Raw genomic sequence first — 21770 nt, forward strand, 5'->3', positions numbered from 1 at the left:
ATACCTCACAATGGCAGAAGAAAATATTTGGATTCTTTTATAAATTTTGCTGAATTGATGGTGTGTTTTTTTCTGAGGTGTTGATTTTGATTGAAGCGTTTCTCATATTCAGAAGTTATGTTTTTCTCCAGTTTGGATTCTTTTTTTTTTAATAATCTTTATTAGCATTCTCAAGTGCAATATATACAAAAATAAGATTCTATACCTCACAATGGCAGAAGAAAATATATGGATTATTTTATGAATTTTGCTGAATTGTTTTGTTTTTTTCCTGAGGTATTGTTTTTCATTGAAGCTGTTCTCACATTTAAAACATGATTTTTCTACAGTGTAGAGTCTCTCATGGAGTCTAAGGTTTTGCATTTGGCACCCCAGTCTCAGCTTTAAAGAGTGCTGTTCTGGGGTTTCTTCTTTTTCCACCTGTTGTATATGAAAGAGTAACAGCATTGTCAGATACAAACAAATATGCTACCCTAGTTGTCTCTTTCATCTACTTCCACTGTTTTTCATGCCTTTATCAGAGTGAATCTTCTGCTATCTAAATCCCACAGGAAAGGAAAGGGAATGGGGTCTTGTATACTGCCTTTTTGTGGCTTTGGCATGCAAAGCTGAAATTCAAAGCAGTGGGCACTGGAGGATTAAGTGACTTGCCCAGGGTCACAAGGAGCAGCACTGGGATTTGATCTCACAACCTCTATCTGCAGAAGCAGCATCTCTACTTGTTAGCCACTTAGTCATATCAGAGTTCTTCCTCCACTAAATTTAGCCCCTTCAGAAGAGTGAGAGATCGCAATCTAAGGTTTCAAAGTTTAGCTTCCTAGATTTAAGAATGATCAAACGTGATCACCTTATCTGCCTGTGCCTTAGTACTAATCCCAAACATGCCTGTCACTCTCTGATTGACCCTGGGAAGGTTATTTTAGCTCTATGCCTCAGTACTCACCGTGGAGAAGAACATAGTGTAGATGTAGACATATGCCACCGGAACCCCCCCAAACCCACCTAGATCCCAAAATACCTCATTATAAGTTGGCTGACCAGACGGATGCTTTCTCTGTCCGTCTGGCAAGCCCGCCTTCACTGAATGGTGGTCCTAGTCCTTAGGCCCTTTTGTCCCAAGGGCCTAAGGCCCTCACATAGGAGGGGCATTAGGTGCTTGGGCCCAACGGAATCTTAGACCTGTCCCACAATGCATTCTGGGATGCACTGGGAGTGGCCTAAGATTTTTTTGGGGGGTGGCCTAAGGGATCTGGCCAATCGGAATCTTAGGCTACTCCCAGCGCATCTCTGAATGCACTGTGAGACAGGTCAGGTTGGCCCTAGATGCCTAACTTTTGGCGAGGTGTTCCAGTAGAAGGAATTGGGCATCTCTCCTCCCTACAATCTTTGCCCCCCGCACCAAATTGATGGCAACTGGGAGATATCCTAGCTGTGATCAGCTGAACGGCAACCCAATCCAGAACTTATACCAATCAGGCACTAAGTCACAAGGTACAAGTTCTGTCCAGGCAACCTTGTAAAACTTTTGGTTATCACTGTAGGACAACTAAGTCCAGTTCAGTCCACATCCTGCTCACCTCCCGCCCTAACCACTCCTCCAAAACCACCCCTTTGAGCTATGGGCGCGCAGCGGGATTCAGAGGCCTAAAAAGTCTCTGAATACATCCAAAAACCCGTTTTGATTATCGGTACTTGGACGACCTGTCTTTTAGGTCATCCAAGTACTGACTTAGGCCGGTTTGGGGATGTATTTTTGTTTTGATTATGAGCCTCACAGCCTTTGCAAGAAGGAAGGATTGACCCTGGGTAGGTTACTTTATCTCGATGCCTCAATACTCACCATGGAGCAGAACATCGTGTAGATGTAGACAGATGCCGTCAGGAGAAAGTGGCTGTGGATGGCTTTGGCGAACAGAGGCATGACTATAAAGTCCATGAGGGTTTGCAGCAGAGTGGAGCACAGCTGGTATCCATAGGAGCAGGCCTCGGTGTTAGAATTGAAGCCCTGACGTTCCAGCCTGTGTGAGGAGACAGACCTGGATAGATAGATAGATTATAGATTGAGTGAAAAATATTTTCTCTAGTTTGTTATAAAATTGCATATTACTAACTTTGTGATGTGTCCCCTCATCTTTGTACTTCTTGAAAGACAAGTAAGTCCTTGAACTTTGATCATTCCATTCCACCACTCTACTCCACTAAATTTATCCCCTTCAGAAGAGTGGCAGATCAAAATCTAAGGGTTCAAAGTTTAGCTTCCTAGATTTAAGCATGATCAAACGTGGTCACCTTATCTGCTTGTGCCTCAACATTAATCCCTCTATTTCCATTATTCGCTGTGTGACCCCAAGTGAATAACTTTATCTCCCTGTACCTCAGGGATCTTCTCCAATCAGTTGGCCTTCCAACTCTGCCTGTCATTCTCTCAGTGACCCCCAAGTAGGATTTTTTAAAATCTCTATGCCTCAGTACTCACCGTGGAGAAGAACATGAAGAAGATGTAGACAGATTCCGCCAGGAAGTAGTGGCAGTGGATGGCTATGGTGACAGGAGGCACATAAGGATACTGAGGGAAAGCCGCATATTTGAGTGCAGCTGGAAACCATAAATAGGCCTCAGTGTTGTCAGTGAAGCCCCAGCCGTTCCTGCCTGTGTGAAGAGACAGAGCTGGGATTAGAACTCGAGAAGATGCACACAAATACAGAAACTGATGCACATATTCATATACACAGCTCGTGCAACAAAAGAGTTGGATCAGAACCTGAGGAGACGGATACCTATGCACCCACCGATACAAACGACCCAGGAAGAGATAGCTCAGATTAGAACCAGAGGAGACACACTCACATGGACACCGAAATGACACACCAGCACACATCCATACAATATTCTGTAAGCAAAGACAGTCAGATCAGAACCACAAATCACTCAGAACCTTAGACATACAGCCTGTGCAAGCCTTCCATGCTTGAGGCAGGTAAATTTCCATTGAAAGAGGGGCATATAACATGTGACATGTCTCAAGGTTATTCTTGCACAGTTGTGGCTCAGTGTGAATCTAACATTCCAAGAGACAGGATGTCAAAAGAGTCCTCATGCGCACAGTTCAGTGATAAAATTTCTCACAAAAGTAGGGAAAAATCCAAAGGAGATCCATGAACGCATGATTGCAGTTTTTGATGAGTCTGCTCCATTTTCAATAAAGTAATATTTTGGAGCAAGCAATGTAAGTGCGGGTAGAGAACCCATTGAAGATGGCCCTCACCCTGGACGGCCTGTTGGAGCAACTTCAACAGAAGTATGCAAGAAAATAGAGGATTTAATTTTGTTTGACAGACGAGTTAAGATTTCCCAAATAGCTGAAGAAGTGGGCATCTTGGCAGGTACAGTTTAGAAAATAATTCATGAAAAGTTGGGCATGTCCAAGGTTAATGCAAGATGCGTTCTAAGAATGCTGACGCCATGTCAGAAGGCCTAGAGGCTTCAGTGCTGTCAAGAGAACTTGGAGGTGCTCTGTGAAGACCAAGTGAATTTTTTTGCAATGCAGTGGAAGCACAAGTCATCCCCCACCCCCAAAATGTTCAAGACAGAAAAATCTGCAGGCAAAGTCATGGCAACTGTCTTCTGGGATGAACCATCCACCCTACGGTCCTGACCTGGCTCCCTAGGATTATTTCCTGTTCCGTGTTTTGAAGAAATCTCTCCGTGAATAGCGGTTTTCAAGTGATGAAGACGTCAAGGAAGCTGTAATGTCCTGGTTGGAAGGGATTAAAGTCATTGCAGGAAAAGTGGATGGAGTACGGTATATGGAGCTATTTATTGAAAACTCTTTCCTTTCCTACTGAGGTAGATAAATTATTGAACGCTCCTTGTATTTGTTAGAAATCTTACCTTTCACTGACATGTAAAACAGGCGCGCATATTCTGCCACATTCTTTTCAGTCTGAATATAATAAAGCAGATAATAAAACAGATTATTTTAAGTATAATAGGCAAAATAAATTATAATCAAATATAGCCCAAGAAAGTTATCAGTCAAAATGAAGTTCCATCTAGTCTGTCCAGTACTTTGCCTGTTCACCCTATTTGCACCAGACCTCAAATAAATCCTTTCCTTAAGGGAATTTTGGTTTTCAGTTCTCCAGAATCCACTGTACTGGATACCGGAAGAATCATTATGAGGTCACTATTCAGAGTCTCCTGCCCACTTAGGCCCACTGAGCGGACCAGCTGCTGAAATTCTGCTCTTAACTACAAGCTCAGACTACACAGGCCATATACGGAAAGGAGCTGGCACTTATGCAGGTATAGGCCATATTCTGGTGCCCACATAGCTAAGTGGCCAGACAGAACTGCATAAAACGTTAGCCTATCTTTCTGTGCTTATCCATGTGGATGTCTGCTTCCTGAATATGGATCAGCACCTGCACAGCTTCAGGGTCACTAATCTGTTTCCCTCCCATGATCTCCCCATTCCCCCACTTGGTTCCTACAATCCCCTGGGTTCCAGAAACAATCCCATCAGTTGACTCCCCAATCCAATCCAATCTGTAATTTAAGTTCTGGAATTCGATTGAAAATGATCCTAAAGAAAAGTCCATAAACCATCCTTAAGATGGACTTGGGAAAATCAACTGCTTATTTCTGGGTTCAGCAGCATGAAATAGAATCTGTTTTACTCTTTGGGGTCTTACCAGGTACTTGTGACCTGATTTGTCAATGTTTGTTTGAAACAGGATATAGGGCTTGATAGACCTTCAGTTTGCCCAATATAGTGAATCATTTTATAATTATACCCCCTGCTCCCCAATCCCTTAGCCCCCCTGGATCTCCATCCACCCCTAGAACTTATCCAAGGTGATCCTAGGTTGCTAGTGGGCCCCGTCTAGCACAGGGTTCCAAAAGGCAGTTATAACAAATAGTAGTAGTCTCACAGTACTACCACTAGGGGTCAGCCTTTTATACAAGGGCAAAAGTATTTTTAAAAAAAACCTCCTTTATCAATATTTTAAAAAAATTGACTATAATTACCCATTCCTTATTCTCCTCATTCTCCCATGTCTCCTGGAAAGAAAAGAGTGAAAACTAATTTAGGATTTTTCTATACTATCTTTCTGTGGTTACAATAGAAACAGTTTTCATATTCTATACACTCTCATTTATTTACATACTTATCAAGTCAGTTTTAATGGGGTCTTGTCAGATACTTGGAGTAATCCTTGTGGAGTTCATCAAGGATCCCCTCTTTCCCCAGTATTTTTCAATATTTATCTTGCCTTCTTGAGTTCAAGATGATCAAATTTTGATATCAATTTTTTAATTATGCAGATGACATAACTTTAGTAATTCCTATGTTTTCTAATCTTTCATCAGCTTCTCAGTTAATTTCGAAGGTTTTTCAGACTGTAGATTATTGGATGAGGGGTTTTAAATGAAAGCTTAACCCAGATAAAACTACATTTTGCTTTGCATCTCCTACCAAACGTACAGAACATTTGACTCTGAATGGAGTGTCCTACCCTATTACCCCAACAATCAGGATTTTAGGTGTATACTTTGAATAAAAAAAAATCTATCCATGAGTGATCAATCACATTGATGTTCTAGTTCGAAAAAGCTTCTTTACATCATGGAAACTATGAACAATTGGATCATACTTCAATATTACTCCATTCAGGTTATTGGTACAATCTTTAGTGTTGAGTATTTTGGACTATTGCAACATACAACATCTGGCAGGTTATCGTAAACATTTTCAAAGATTTCGTACTGTTCAAAATACTGCCATGCATTTAATATTTAATTTGGGAAAACCCCCCAGATCATATTACACCTTCACTGGTTGCCAGTAGAGGCTAGGGTGTTTTTCAAGTTTGGAACCACGTGTTATTAGGCCTTGCATGGTTACATATACCCAATTATCCAGTTGATCAGTTTACGTTCACTCATTTCGAGCCACTGCAATGCCTGTTTTCCCTTCTGCTCGTGGTTGTACATAAGAACATAAGAAGTTGCCTCCACTGGGTCAGACCAGAGGTCCATCTCGCCCAGCGGTCCGCTCCCGCGGCGGCCCATCAGGTCCGCGACCTGTGAAGTGGTCTCTGACCATTCCTGTAACCTACCTCAAGTTCTATCTGTACCCCTCTATCCCCTTATCCTCCAGGAACCTATCCAAACCCTTCTTGAACCCCTGTACAGAGTTCTGGCCTATCACATCCTCCGGAAGCGCGTTCCATGTGTCCACCACCCTCTGGGTAAAAAAGAACCTCCTAGCATTTGTTCTAAACCTGTCCCCTTTCAATTTCTCCGAGTGACCCCTAGTGCTTGTGGCTCCCCACAGTTTGAAGAATCTGTCCTTATTTACTTTCTCTATGCCCTTAAGGATTTTGAAGGTCTCTATCATGTCCCCTCTAAGTCTCCTCTTCTCCAGGGAGAACATCCCCAGCATTTTTAACCTGTCAGCGTATGAAAATTTTTCCATACCTTTTATCAATTTAGTCGCCCTCCTCTGCACTCCCTCGAGTACCGCCATGTCCTTCTTGAGGTACGGCGACCAGTATTGAACACAGTACTCCAGGTGCGGGCGCACCATCGCACGATACAGTGGCATGATGACTTCCTTCGTCCTGGTTGTAATACCCTTTTTGATGATGCCCAGCATTCTGTTTGCTTTCTTTGAGGCTGTCGCACATTGTGCCGATGGTTTCAGTGATGTGTTGACCATCACCCCCAGGTCCCTTTCAAGGTTACTAACCCCTAGCAGTGTTCCCCCCATTTTGTAGCTGAACATCGGGTTCTTTTTCCCTACATGCATGACCTTGCATTTCTCTACGTTAAAACTCATTTGCCACTTTTTTGCCCAGTCTTCCAGTCTCGTTAGGTCCCTTTGCAGGTCTTCACAGTCTGCCGTGTTTCTAACCCTGCTGCAGAGTTTGGTGTCATCAGCAAATTTGATAACCTCACATTTCGTCCCTGTCTCCAGATCGTTAATAAATATATTGAAGAGTAGAGGTCCCAGCACCGACCCCTGTGGAACTCCGCTCGTGACCCATTGCCAATCTGAGTATTGTCCCTTTACTCCGACCCTCTGTTTCCTGCCTGCCAACCAGTGCTTGATCCATCGGTGGATATCCCCTTGCACCCCGTGGTTCCACAGCTTTTTAAGTAGCCGTTCGTGAGGTACCTTGTCGAAGGCTTTTTGGAAGTCAAGGTAAATGATGTCTATGGATTCCCCCTTATCCATCTGGCTGTTTATTCCCTCAAAGAAGTACAGCAAGTTCGTGAGACATGACCTTCCCTTGCAGAAGCCGTGCTGGCTCGCCTTCAGTTGTCCATTGTTTTCTATGTGTTCACAGATTGTGTCTTTTACCATTGCAGAGATTTTTGACAAAGATTGCTGTCTTACCAAGCAGCTATTTGGGATGCAGAGTTTCACGGACTGTTATCTCTTTCTTCCTCTTGTATGGAGAATTGACTTGTTAATCACTGAGATTGTTCAGTCTTCTTAGTTTTTAAACCGCACAGAACTGAAAAGTTTTGGGATATACATATATGATTTTATATTATGCTATGAACTGAAAAAAACCACACCAAAATGATTTTTGTTGTATCTTCCACAGAACTCGGCTGATTCTTATGAAATTTAGTGCGTCGTATTCTGAATGAAGTTGACTTAAAATGTTGAAACTATTTCCTACCGCACCACAATACTGCCTTGTGAAAATTAATTGTGAACTGAATAAAAACACATCAAAAAGTTTTATGGCGTATCTTTTTTTTTTTTTTTTTTTATTTAATATTTATTGAAATTTTCAATATATTCAAGCATATTATAACTTGTACAGAAAGGAAATTTAGCAAGAAATTAATACAAATGAAAACATATATCAAAGAACATATAAGCATAAATTTCTACTCAAGTCCTCAAAAGGATCCAAGAAGGAAAATAGGCGACAAAAAAATTATTAAAACAAAGTAATAGGTAGTCGAATGAGATTGAGGCACCCTTTCTTAAACTAAGCACTTTCTTTCTCCAAAGATGCAGTTGTGAGAAAAGTTGTCAGTTGAGATGGCTCAAAGAAAACATATTTATGAGAATGGTAATTAACAACACATTTACATGGGTGTCGCAAGTAAAAAGTCGCCCCCAGAGATAAAACACCAGGTTTCCTTAACAGAAATTCTTTTCTCCTTCTCTGCGTCTCCTTGGCCAAATCTGGGAACATCTGAATTTTACAACCTAGAAACTCTTTTTGCTTATTTTTAAAGAAAAGTCTCAGCAACCAGTTTTTATCTGGTGCGAGAGCTACTGTCAATAATAAGGTTGCAGGGGTCACTAATTCTCTATCAGACATTTCCAATATATTGGATATATTCATTAAATCAGGTCCCGACTTCTGTTGTAATTGCTGTTGTTGTTGGTCTTGAGGCTTACTTGGAAGATAATAAACCTGCGTAAATGGTGGTAATGATTCATCAGAGAGTTCCAATATTTCCGTCATATAACGTTTCAACATTTCCCTTGGGGCTATCACAGAGACCCTAGGGAAGTTTATCAATCTGAGATTATTGTTACGAGAAAAGTTTTCCATTGCTTCCATCTTCCTTCTTAAATTAGTATTATCTTTAATTAATACCTCAGTAATTTGTTGTGATACTTTAAGTTCTTGATGAATATTTTGTATTGAAATTTTTGAGTCCTCAAGTCCAGTCTTTAAATTTTTAATCTCAGTTCCATGATTTTCTAATTTCTTTTCTACTTCTTGTAATTGTGGATTAATAGATTTTGCCAAATTGGCTACCAGGTCCCACAGAGAGTCTAATGTAACCTCTCGGGGCTTCAAAATTTGCAATGGTTGTAATTTTAAGTTAATTAGCTCACCCTCTGGCAACATGTCTCCTCCTGCAGTCTGTTGGATTTTCTGTTGGATTTTCTTATCCCCCACTGCTTCTTCCACAGTCTCCTCGTTAAGACTCCTCTGCTCCAGCAGGGAGTCCCGTGGCACAGTCCCCGTGTTCTCCCCCTTAGCCTCCGAGAGGAAGTGAACTCCAACCTCAGGAAGTTCCTCCTCTCGCGGGGAACTGGTCGACTGAGGGCGTGGGGGTGGTGCTCTCACTTCGGGGCTCAACGATGTCTCCAGCCCCATGGTGAACGCCACTGACGCGCCTCCACCGTGTGTCTCCTGCGGGGAACTCCCCGAAGCTATCGGCGTGCCCTGCATTCTCCTCATCAAGTCCTCGATGTTCCCGAAGACGGCTGTTTTGGAGCGCTGCGAGGCTCCAGCAGCGCTACGTCCCCTCCTCTTCGGCATCGTGAAACAGGTAAAGGTTTAAGTGGACAAATTATGTCAAGGAATAGACGGGAGCGTGAAACTCATGCGACTGCTCATGCGGCCATCTTGGATCCCCTTTCCAATCGTTTTATGGCGTATCTTACAGAAAAATGTAAAGTCAAAAAGAGGGAGAGTGTGCCGCAGTGGTTAAAGCTACAGCTTCAACACCCTGAGGTTGTGGGTTCAAATCTCACACTGTTCCTTGTGATCCTGGGCAAGTTACTTAATCCCCCCCCATTGCCCCAGGTACGTTAGATAGTTTGTGAGCCCGCTGGAACAGAGAGGGAAAAACTGTTTGAGTACCTGAATAAATGCATGTAAACCATTCTGAGCTCCCCTGGGAGAACGGTATAGAAAATTGAATAAATAAATAAAAAAGTAATGTTTCAGTTAACTCCCTATCCACAAAGGCACGCCATCAGCCTTGGCCGCCAATGATCTATGGACTTGTCAATGACGCCCTGCTTCAGCTCAGCCCAAACAGAGATGAGACGCTGTTTGACGTAAGATATCGCTATCTGGTAGTTGCGTTCCTCTATCAGCCCCCAGATCCGGTAGTCAACTAGGCTTAGATTTGGTGAATTCGCAGGCCAGAGGTCTGGACCAATGAAGTCTGGGGTCTTCCGAAGTAGCAGTTCTAAGGTGTTCTTTGTCCGATTTACTGGGGCATTGTCCTGTTTGAAGCTGTGACATGCGACGGATCGCTGGCAACAGCTTCTGCATCAAGAGGATGTCCCAGTAGTATGCGTCGTTGATCTTAACCCCAGGATCATTGAAGAAGAAATCTGTAAATCTGAGATTGCGACCGAGATCATGACTGATTGGCTGGAGGTCGGGGAGGTTCGTAGTAGGCGATTGGCATTAACCTCACGCTTCAGTGTTGTTGAAGGTACGCATAGGCAATCATTCTGTGTGTTAACCGGTAAATATCTTTTCATCTGTAAACCAGATGAAGCTGACACTCTGCTCTGTGTACTTGGTCAAAAGCTGCTTGCACCATTTTAGTCACGTGTTTTTGTTCTGGATAAGACACATTTTAAGACACTTTAATTTCAGATCATCATGAATTATTCCAACCACAGTTGACTGGCTTATTCCAGTTTCTCTTGCTATTTGGCGAGTTCTTCGGTGTATTTGCAGCGCATCCTACTGGCTCAGTACAAGATCGCGTACAACTTCAATGTACTCTTGTGTGCGAACCGAGCGCAGTCGTCCGCTGCCTTACGATCCACAGTGCTGGTTGCTCGGATCTTGCATAGCAGCACACCAAGGCCGTTGTTGTCCCAACCCTTCTGTGGGAACGCTTTCAACATTCGTTGACTGCTGTAACTTTTGAGCTCTTACATCTACTCCCACCCCAAGGTAAGAACACCACTAAAATTATTTCTGTGACATTTCAGAATCGTACCTCAGGTCACTCTGGACTCCTTGCTCTCTGAATTGGAAAAAGAGAGAATATATTTCAGATTTAAAAACTTAGAGTACACAAACCAGTATTATCTACACATAATTAGATAAAGTGAAGTTACTCATCTGTAGCAGGAGTTCTCCCAGGACAGCAGGACACAAATTCTCACACATGGGTAATATCATCCGAAGGAGACCCAGTGCAGACGCCACTCTGCATTCTAGAGTTTTCTGAAGCTTTTTGCAGCATCCACTACACGTGTAACCAGTGCCTTCCCGCCCAGCATGGGCTAGATTCACTAATGTCAGGTTTAGCAACAATCCTTCCTGCCATCTTTTTGGGGTTTGGGGGGATGGTAGCTCACGCTTTAGGGGCTTTTTTTCTAATGGGACAGGATATATGAAGTTACAGTGACAGGAGGCTGCTTACCCTGTCACTACTGCTAGGGATCTGGATTGTGTCAATCACTCAATGAGGGATTGAGTCGGTGGATTTGCATGCAAACTTGAGAGTGAATCAATGGCTGTTGGAGAATCGGTCAACAGCGATTGAGTCGCTATCTTTAGTGAATCTAGCCCAATATGAAAGCAAAAGAACACAACTCCTAGGGAAGGCGGGAAAGGAAGTGAGAATTTGTATCCAGCTGTCCTCAGAGAACACCTGCTAAGGGTGAGTAACTTTGATTGCTCATAGGACAAGCAGGGCAATGATTCTGATGCAAGGCAATCCCTCCATGTCCAACTGAAATGGAATGGATGCGGCCAAAATAGGAGAAAGAGGATGGGATTTGATAGTCCCCTTTTCTGTGGTTACAAGCAAGGCAGTTGACATATTATATACAAGTGCTCAGTTTGTACCTGGGAGTGTTAAGTGACTTGGCCAGAACTACAAGCAGCCGCAGTGGGAATCGAACCCAGTTCCCCAGGAGGTGAGGAGTGGCTTAGAACTGTTGCCTCAGCACCCTGAGGTTGTGGGACTGAATCCCAGCGCTGCTTCTTGTGACCCTGGGCAAGTCACTTAACCCTCCATTGCCCCAGGTACAAAATAAGTCCCTGTATATATATAAACTGCTTTGAATTTGCAACTGCAAAAGAGCATAGACAAGTCCCTTTCCTTTCTCAGATTGCTCTCCTGTGGTGGGAGGAATCTAAGGCTAGGCCTAAAGATAGGGTTACCAGATTTCCTCTTTGAAACAGAAAGATTTTATTTCTCAAACACAAACCACGTTGCACTTGTTCTGGTCAGCCAGGAACAGCAAGAGGTGGTAGTGGTTTGGTGAGGTTACCCTTAAACCAGGAGGCCGGGACTCCCCTGTCCCTGTGCCTTTAGGCATGCAATGGATAAATCTGTCCCTGACTCTCACTATATGGGTTAACACTGCAAAATGAAAATAAAATGCACATCTTTCCATATCGGCCACCAATGCGTGAGTGCCACAGGAGCACACAGAGGTGAGAAGGTGAGTGGAGGGAGCTGGGGAGACTGAAGGAGAAAGGGGAAAGAAGGCCTAATGGGGACCTCTAGAGTATCGTACATTTTCAGAATACTCACATGGCCGCACGCATCTCTCGATCTTGTCTCTGACAAAAAAAGAACAATGAAGCCATCAGTATCTGGAGAATTGATTCTTCAAACTTGAAGCAGAAAACACAATTTGGCAAATGTTTAAAGTTACTTTTCCTACTGCATTTCTCAGATTATATAAAATTGAAAAATGAGCAAACTGATAATTATGTGGTCACGTCTCATCCTGCTACAAATCTAAAACCTTTAGCACATATCCACCCACTTATTCAGACTTTGCCAACTAGTCTCCAATCAGATAACCAGGAGCTCACAAACTCACCCCTCCTGCCACATTCATATGGAACTCTTTTAACCCAGTAACACAAGAGGGCCTTGACAAAATCCCAAGACCTGTTCCCTCCATCCCTGGCAGAATCCCCTATAGGAGGGAAAAATACACTTTTCCACATAGTCCTCATGCAAGATGACGCATTTGTTGTATCGTTCAACTAGCTTCAGGATTCCTGCAGAGAAGTTTTTTGGCTGCTCCCGAAGCCAGGTGAGCACCGCTTCCTTTACTTCATCGTGCTTTGTCTTTTGATCTCCGGGTCGCAGTGAGACACCCATGTCTCGTCGCCGGTGACAATTCTCTCCAGAATACTCGGATCTTCTTCATTCCGTCTCAGGAACTGGGTCGCAAACTCCACACCCTGTTGCTAAGCTGTTTGGGAACCCATCGTGCACAGACTTTCCTGAATCCCAAGTCATCACGCATTATGGCACAGGCAGATCATAGCCGATATCCCAACTGAGCCGATTGAGACACCGTTATGTGTCGGTCTTCTCTAATCAAGGCATCAGCCCTGTCAATGTGCTCATGTGTGTTGATGGGCAGCCAGAATGACCTTCATGGGTTACACATGTTCTTCCCGCTTTAAACCTTTTCTCCCACTCATAAACCTTTTCTTGATTCATGGTGTTCTCTAGATACTGAGTCAATATCTAAAGGTGGCTTTCCACAGATTTCACTCCCTCTGCCAAAAGAGAGAGCACCACTGCACGTTGTTCTTCGATGGTGCAATCTTCCAATGGAGCGTCCATGTTTCTGACCTTGTGGCTGCCACATGACTAAAGGCCGAGCGCTGCACTATGTATGGACAAACTATTGTGACATTTCCGCTCCCCGAGACGATCATGTCAGAGTGATACCCCATAGTAAATCCTTTGACCGAGATCAGAGACTGACCGAGAATGATCAGGCAGGAGATCCTGAAAGCAGAGTTGCCTATCCTGAGCCATCTGAACCTGAGCAGGAGCCAGAATACAGGTTAGCTCCACGTCCCAGTAAAAAACCCAGCTCCCTTAAGAGGTTTAATCAGGCTCCCAGTTGTATTTGCCCAGCAACCTGGGAGGGGAGCCAAAGAGCACGAAAGCTAGGAACACAGACACCTAGAACAGGGAGTGGCACAAACTCTCTTAAACAGCTCTCCAAGGCAGTAAGGCAGGCTGCACACGAGGACCTGGCAGAGAAGGTTCTCCGGGCCAGGCAAAGGCCAGACCTCGCACAGGAGCCTATGGAATGGGAGGATTCCATTGACCAAGAATCAGCTGAGCAGTTGGGGGCTCCAGAAAGTATGGACACAGCTGAAGAAAATGTGCCTGGAGCTGAGAACGTGGAAGCCATGGATGTCCGCTTGGCAGTCTCTCACTAAGGACTGGAGGTACTTGTTTCCATAAGGAGATAGTTATTGGGACTGTTAGTTTTGGTTCTACTGAAAAACCAAGCTGAGAGCAGTGCTGCAGCAGCATTCAGCATTAATTACATTGCTGCACTCCAGGTGTGCAAAAGCCAGGGGCAACTCAAAGGAGTTTTCTTTTGGGCTTGTGGAACAGTTTCCCTGTTGCCTGTTATATTCCAAGGGACTTTCAGGATTGGGGTAGGATCCCCGAAGATCTGTGGGAGCTTGTTAAAGCTATTGAATAAAGGGGAACCAGCAATTCTGCTGCCCATCTGGAGACTAGCTATTGCTGGAATGACAAGAGCCTGCAGTAAGGCCTTACTTTTCATGTTTGAAGTTTGCTTTGCAATGTGAAGAAACAGGATTATATGACTGAAAGTCCAGGACTCAAAAATATTCTTGAGGTCTTTTCCTTTTTGGGACTAGTTTTGTTTTCTCTTGCTGGGGAAGCCGCTAGAACCTTTATTGTGGACTTCTATGGACTTACCTACTATAAGAACTGCTGTTCTTCCATTGAACTGTTTTGGGAGAAGGGAAACCTTTTTCCTTTGGAGCAAAAGGAAGTTAGTGCTAGTGCTTCCTTGTATGATTTTTGTTTTTGGTGACAAATTAAACCTTGGACATTTTTGATTTGACTTGGCTCTCGCTGTGGTTTATTGTAGCGAAGCCCGGAGTATTGGGACGCCAGTGAGGTCTTCCACTTTGGGAGCCACGCCAGGGTCGTGCTGCCGCCTGTCAGTGGTCTTCCACAAGCTTCCAGAGACCCCGGCAGGTGACACTATCCAACAGGGAATTTATGAGTACATATGTTGAATTTTGCTAGCTCTGTTCTGGTTATCATGTAATTTAAGAATTGCCTTTCATTTTTGATTCACCCTCGTAGTAAATTACCATTCAGTTCATAGAGGAAAAGTTCATAGTCTGCTACTATCTATTACGGACTTTTCCTCCAGGAAGTTGCCCAAATCTTTTTTGGACCTGATACACTAACCACTGTTACCACATTACCAGAGGATGCGTTCCAGAGCTTAACAATTAATTGAGTGAAAAAATAGAAAATGGGGAGCAGAGAGGGGAAGACATAAGAACATAAGAATAGCCTTACTGGGTCATACCAACAGTCCATCAAGCCCACTAGCCTGTTCTCACAGTGGCCAGTGGCCAATCCAGGTCCCTAGTACCTGGCATAACATTCCATGCTACCGATCCAGGGCAAGCAGTGGCTTCCCCTTGTCTTTCTCAATAACAGACTATGGATTTTTCCTCCAGGAACTTATCCAAACCTCTCTTAAAACTTGCTACGCTATCCGCACATCACTACCCCCATGTAACCTAATCTATCTCTATTAATTCTAAACATAGTAACTTTCATGTGAACTTAGATATTTCATTATTATTTGATGTATATTACATGAAGCTAAACTGTAAACTTTGAGCAGGATCAAAACAGCCCAACAGTTCTGGAGTCTGAAAAGAAATGGTGGATCTTTCATTCACACTACGAGGGAGTCGTGAGGGAAGGATGTCAAGAGATCAGCCAAGAGTGTATTGTTCAAAAAACCCACTTTCTTGATGGATATGCCGTCTCTGAGACTTACCTGACAAGCCGAACTGTTTATAATGTACTCAGTGGATGGCCCACCATCAACTTCGTGGCGATGGAAGCATTTATGGCAGATGTTAAGCCCCAAGTTAAGCATAATAAAAGATGCCTCTAAAATAAAACAATGCTTTAATAAGCAAAATATCCCTAACAATATTATTATCAACAACTTAATATACTAGAACTGAAAGTTAAAGGTGGAATAGAAGTCAATAAATGTAATGTAATATGCATTTAGGCCTCCTAGGTATTTAAATGTCTCTATCATATCTCCCCCTTCTGCCTTTCCTCTAAAGTGTACAGATTGAGATCTTAAAGTCTGTCCCCATACGCCTTATGATGAAGACCCAAGTCTATGGGACTCCCACGGGGAAACCCCCCCCCCCCCCACAGGCTCACGGGACTCCCACAGAGATGGAACCAGGATTCCCGAGGCCTAGAAAGAGAATTAGTAGAAGATAGACAAAAGCAGGAACTGGGACCAAGATGATGGAAAAACAAAATGTCCCACCAGCTACAGCAAGGGAGATGTTCATTTTGAGGGGGGGGGGCCTCCCCTCTCTTAGTTATGCCACCAATTGTGTTTAGTCCAAAATGAAGAACTTGCTGAGTTTGTTTTGGGGCTTCCAGTACAGTTTTGGCCCATTTTTCTTAGGCAACCCTTGTCCTGAAAAGTGCTTGAAATGATTTTGATGCTGTATTGTTTGATTCTTTACACGTTGCTGCATTAAAAACTATTTGTGGATCTTGGAAGGACCTCTCACAAGTTACCTGTGCCAGATGGTGGAACCAGATTTCTTTGCTCTACAGATATGAGCTTTATATTGCCCAAAAATCCAACTCTTTCAACAAGAAATGGTCGACCCTACAATCACATGACCTAATGTCTATTCTAATTCTTTATATTGTATTTTATTGCTGGTTTAAATAAACTAAGACTTTAAAACCAAATCAGAACTGTCAGAAGTAATTGCTGCTTTTTATGGGGACAGGAGTTTGGTTTTCGCTTAATAGTGAAGTTACCTCCAGCGCCACATTCAGCGCATCCTTTAGGGGACTGATTATAGACCATCCACTGAAATCGATGCTCCACAGTATATCTGTTGGATCTGAGCATCTTCCAGATGAAACGATGGCACTTGTCCATCGCTTTCAGCCATCTAAAAGAAAAAAAGAAAGAAAGAGTGTAAAACTTTCTAGTTTATAATCTAAGCTAAAAGCCAAAACAAAGTGGAACAGTCGCTCATGGAAGCAGCAGATAAAGGAACGAAGTCTTTTAGAGAACGTGTGCCTTACGCCTCGTTATGCTCCGTGCTGGCATGGATGGTGTAGGATTTTTCAGCTGCAGGAGACAGAAAATAGAAATCAGTCAGCAAAAAGTCCCCGCTATGAATGCTGGCATCTTTTGGGTACTTTTTTTCAACCTAAGCCAAAAATCAGAGACCTTAAATTCAAGCAGTATACTGCTAGATATGGCCATCTTGAGAGAAACATTTTGAGCCAAGGGAAAGTTTTGTTCCGCACTGTTTCAGTTTATCCCCTGATGAAGCCGGTAAATGTAAAACAGCGGCCCCGCAGTGCTGTTCAATATCGCTAGCAAGATAAGTGCTGTTTTGATTTTTTGATATATATTTGAAAACTACAAATATTCACAAAGTATGAGCCAATGATCGAGATTCTGACCTGTTAACACATCTAGCAGTATACTGCTTGAATTTAAGGTCTCTGAGGCTTGTCTTCGTATAGTTATTTATTCACTAAGGTGCTATCAGAGGTGATTTTTGGCTTAGACTGATTATTTGTACCTCTTTTGTATTTGTTTTTCTACTTTTTTTCAACCACAGCAGAAACTTACGAGTTAAGATTAAGATAACGTGCTCATCATCCGTCTCCTCCAGCCGGCAATTCAAGGCATATTCCTTAATAGGAGGGTCTTCTCCCTAATTAAAGCAAAAAAAAGAGACAAGAATCAGTATAAAGAAACCCCAGGATTTTGAACAATCCCAGTCTATTCCCGAACTAGTGGGTTATGCATCCCATTTTGCAAGATCTCTTGTAGGAAGCCTCCTTTACATATTTTTGATCCTCCCCTCTGACTTCCAGACTTCCACTCTTTCCTGCAAACCTGACTGACCCCCCACCCATGGCAGAATGGAAGGAGGGATGCCTACCGTCTCCTGCCAATGGCCCCCCAACCCTCCCCCTGGAGCAGGCTAATGATTCTGCATATTAAAAGATAAGTATTAAACAACAGTATGTATTGAGAAAGACATCAAGGAGAAGGTGAAAATAAGGTTCAAAGACGAATATCATTGCCCACTGAAATATGCATTTGCAATTAAGTGGATTTCACCATATTTGACACTCGGAAGTGGGGTTGCCATTTCACAAAAGCCCTAACAGCAGTGACAGGAGGCTCCTTCCCTGTCACTGCTGTGAAGACTCTGCGCATGTGTCAATCGCTCCCTGAGTGAATGATCAGTTGTGCAAATCATTTGCATGCAAACATTACATTACATTACATTAGGGATTTCTATTCCGCCTGTGCCAAACGATCGCTGCTGGAGAATCGGCCAGAGAATCAACCAACAGCGATCGAGTCGCTATCTCTAGTGCATCGAGCCCTTTGAGGACAGGAGGCATTTCTATAATTAAGTGCCTCTGTTTAGGTAATGCAAAAGCATTCAGTAGATGTCTATTCTATTCCAGAACCAAGGTCCATATTACCATAACTTGGGATTAACAGGCCAAAAACATTTATCCCCACCCCCACCCGCCTTTACTAAGCCCGACATAAATACTGGCATATTACTTACTAAATATATTGTGAAATATGTCTTGGACAGATCGAGTCTGATTGGCCTCCAGTCACTAAAAGTATAAAAATAAATAACGTTAAAAATTTCATAGACTAATAAAGTTCAAATCAATCACATACAGTAATCATTTCATTTATTAAATTTGCATTCCATTCAATGTACAAATCTTTAATTTTTTATTTATAATGAAAATCTACTTACTTTCCTGTGGTCCCCATGACTTCAGACCTCTGAAAAATGATAAAGAATGTATTAGAAATGATGCCTGATATCAGCAAATAAACTGCACCATGTTTATTTCCTAGAAAGCTATTGTAGTTTAGGGCAAGGGATCGGGACTTGTTCTACGACCACACTCAAAGTGGTTGACAGATATACAGGAGGAGGAGAGAGACCGGACTGCAGGGGGAAGATTCAGGAACATAGGAAGGAGAGGGAAAAAGATCATGGATCCCTGGGTTAGGAAGGAAACAGGGGATGGTGACAGGTGCCAGAAATTTAGGCCAGGGTTTTACAGGTCGACATTTCCGCTGCCCAGGGTCCTTCCTGAATCGCGGCCAGTGGCAGAAGTCCGGCATCGCCTCTAACCATGCCTACTTTCGGGATTCGGCATCACTAGGTGCCAGTAGCCGCCAGGGAACCAGGTGTTGGTCTTGGAGTATTTATTTTTTTTAACAAGATTTAATGGGGCCACTAATTATTCCACCGCTGAAGCCCAATTACAACAATTAATTTAGGTGGAGGTAGGGTGGCAATCACCGCCTAAACCTTCTGCGGCTTTTGTAGAATCTGAATCTATCCTGTAACTATGACAAATTGTAATCGGTTGACTGTGTATTATGTATGTCAAGCTGTAACCCGTTCTGAGTTCTTTGGGGAGAACGGGAGAGGAAACAAATTAATTCAATAAATAAATATCACTAACCAATTAATTGACAATGAGGGAGGCTTCAGAGTATGTGTGGCACCTACCAGTAACATGGGGTCCACGAAGTTCCGCTTCTCTGTCCTCTTCGCCATTCTGTGGATGAAAAGATAAATGAGAAATTAAATAAAATAAGCAATTAACCCTCCCCTGTCCCTCCTTTCCTCTAGGGTCTACATAGTCATGGCTTCCAGTCTTCCTTCATACGTTTTCTGGCACAAACCTCCTACCGTTTTCATCGCCTTCCTCTTTTTATGTCCTATGGTATCATCCGCAAAAAGGCAAACTTTTCCTTCTAACCCTTCAGCAATGTCACAACGGGTGGCACACCGTGTCAGGAATCTCCCGCCTTCCTCTGCCACTGCTGCTTTCCTGAACCAGCAACAGCGACAGTAACCTTTATATTCAGTCATTGCGGGATCTTCCTGAACTTCCATCTGGCTGCCGGTCCACTCCCTCTGACACCACTTCCTTGTTCCAAAGCAGAGCCAGCAGCCAGGGAGGTGCAGCAAAGTCCCACAATGACTTCATTTAAAAGTTTTACAACCGCTGCTGCTGTTTTGAGAAGGATACAGTAGAGGTGGGGAGGTGAGGGGGAAAATACTGGATGGCATTGGGGTGAAGGGGAGAGAAAGGGTTTGAAGGTCTGAAGAGAGGTTTGAAAGGGAGGTGGAGGGAGAGAAAGGGGTCAGATGCTGATGGAACTGGAGTGAAGAATGCAGTAAAAGACCAATGCACTTGTACCCGTTCTACACCACTCAGGATTTTGTAGACTTCAATCATCTACCCTCAGTCATCTCTTTTCCAAGCTGAAAAGCCCTAACCTCTTTAGTCTTTCCTCATACGAGAGGAGTTCCATCCCCTTTATCATCTTGGTTGCTCTTCTTTGATTCTTTTCTAGTGCTGCTATATCTCTTTTGAGATAAGGAGACCAGAACTGAACGCAATACTCAAGATGAGTCTCACATTCTCAGTCTTGTTTACCATCCCTTTTCTAATAATTCCACCGCAGGGGTTCCCTGCCCCCCTCTACCCCACACCTTTAAATTCAAGGATGGCAGGAGAGAAACAGAAACCTGATGACAGATAAAGGCCAAATGGCCTATCTAGTCTCTCTGAGAGGAAGAGACAATGGTTACTCTGCATGGGCAGACTGGATGGGCCATTTGGTCTTTATCTGCCATCAGGTTTCTATGGAGACTAGCTAGATTAAAGCTTGCTCTTTTAAGATCTAAACTGCCAATATAATGGAACCTACAAATTAACTTTTCTCCCCAAACTTATCAAAGCTCAGATCAAAATAATGTATACTTACCCAGCGGTATAGACTCTCTTCCTCTCCTCTCAGAAAGATGTTTCCTCCAAGAAGGAAAATGTCCTCTTCCTTATTTTTACAAAAATAATAAATTAAAAAATAAAAATTTTTACAAAATTAAATGTACAAAATTTTTACAAAAATAAAAGTAGGTAAAATTAAAAATTAAAAAATAAAAATTTTTACAAAATTAAATGTACAAAATTTTTACAAAAATAAAAGTAGGTAAAATAAAAAATTAAAAAATATAATTTTTTCAACAAACAGGGGATAAAACACAATTATGACATAAAAACACTAAAGGAAATGAGGGAAGGAAAAAAAAATGGATTAAATACAATATAAAAATAAATGAAAGGGTGGGTAAGGAAAAAGACAAAAGGCAGTAAACAAACTTCTTTCTGAAAATCGCGGTGATCACAGCAAAAACACACCCAACTCCCAACACTCTGATCACTAATATGAGCTGCTGGTCAGTGCTTACTCTTTCTGACATTCAGCTATGACATCACGGGTCCCATGTCACAATACTCTCTGACTGACATCATTGCTCAAGGTTTTAGCTAGCCATCCTCAAACATCCACATGTAACCACAAGCCTCTCTCCACAGCAAGCTGGAGGGCTACAAAATTTAGCAAATCTCCAGCTATACTACAGCTAAAATGCAAAAAATAAAAATGTAAATACCCAAATATAAGCTCCAATTAAATTTAAATATCAAGAAATAGACACCAAACCAGTGCCGTTTATAATTAAAAGCAATGTTCACATGCATCTCCTTCCATCCTACTTCTGGACCCCTTTTATAAAACCACAGTAGTGATGCCGCACGAAGCCCATAAGAACTGAATGAGCTTTGGTGCATTTCCACGGCTCTCGGTATAAGGGGTCTTCTATTAAAATGTTCATGCTGCCAAGCTAGACTTTACGTATTCACAGTGGCTTACAAATTGAGTAATATAAAATAACAATCATACCAGCTAACATCAAAATTCCTAGCTCACCCTCACTATAAGGTCACTTAAGAATGAACCACTAGACCCCGGTAGAAGCTGATTCTGGGAGACCGTAATGTCTCATAAGTTCAATAGACCCTGCATAGTTAACTCCCCCCCCCCCATG

The 21770-nt window shown here is 42.8% G+C and overlaps 1 protein-coding gene across 1 annotated transcript; it reads right to left on the reverse strand.

Moving 5' to 3' along the window:
* Positions 1-267: 267 nt before the first annotated feature.
* Positions 268-20661, reverse strand: LOC117358860. Its single transcript, XM_033940648.1, has 15 exons — positions 20648-20661; positions 19380-19428; positions 18609-18637; positions 18405-18459; positions 17444-17528; positions 16885-16930; positions 16612-16748; positions 15584-15699; positions 12292-12320; positions 10741-10767; positions 5032-5064; positions 3892-3943; positions 2477-2649; positions 1841-2036; positions 268-420 (listed from the first exon to the last, which is right to left on the reverse strand). The coding sequence occupies exons 2-12, from the start codon at positions 19425-19427 to the stop codon at positions 3895-3897; spliced, it is 654 nt and encodes a 217-aa protein (XP_033796539.1). The 5' UTR covers position 19428; positions 20648-20661; the 3' UTR covers positions 268-420; positions 1841-2036; positions 2477-2649; positions 3892-3894.
* Positions 20662-21770: the final 1109 nt, after the last annotated feature.

This window comes from Geotrypetes seraphini, chromosome 4 (assembly GCF_902459505.1).
Source record: "Geotrypetes seraphini chromosome 4, aGeoSer1.1, whole genome shotgun sequence".
NCBI classification, from domain to species: Eukaryota; Metazoa; Chordata; class Amphibia; order Gymnophiona; family Dermophiidae; genus Geotrypetes; species Geotrypetes seraphini.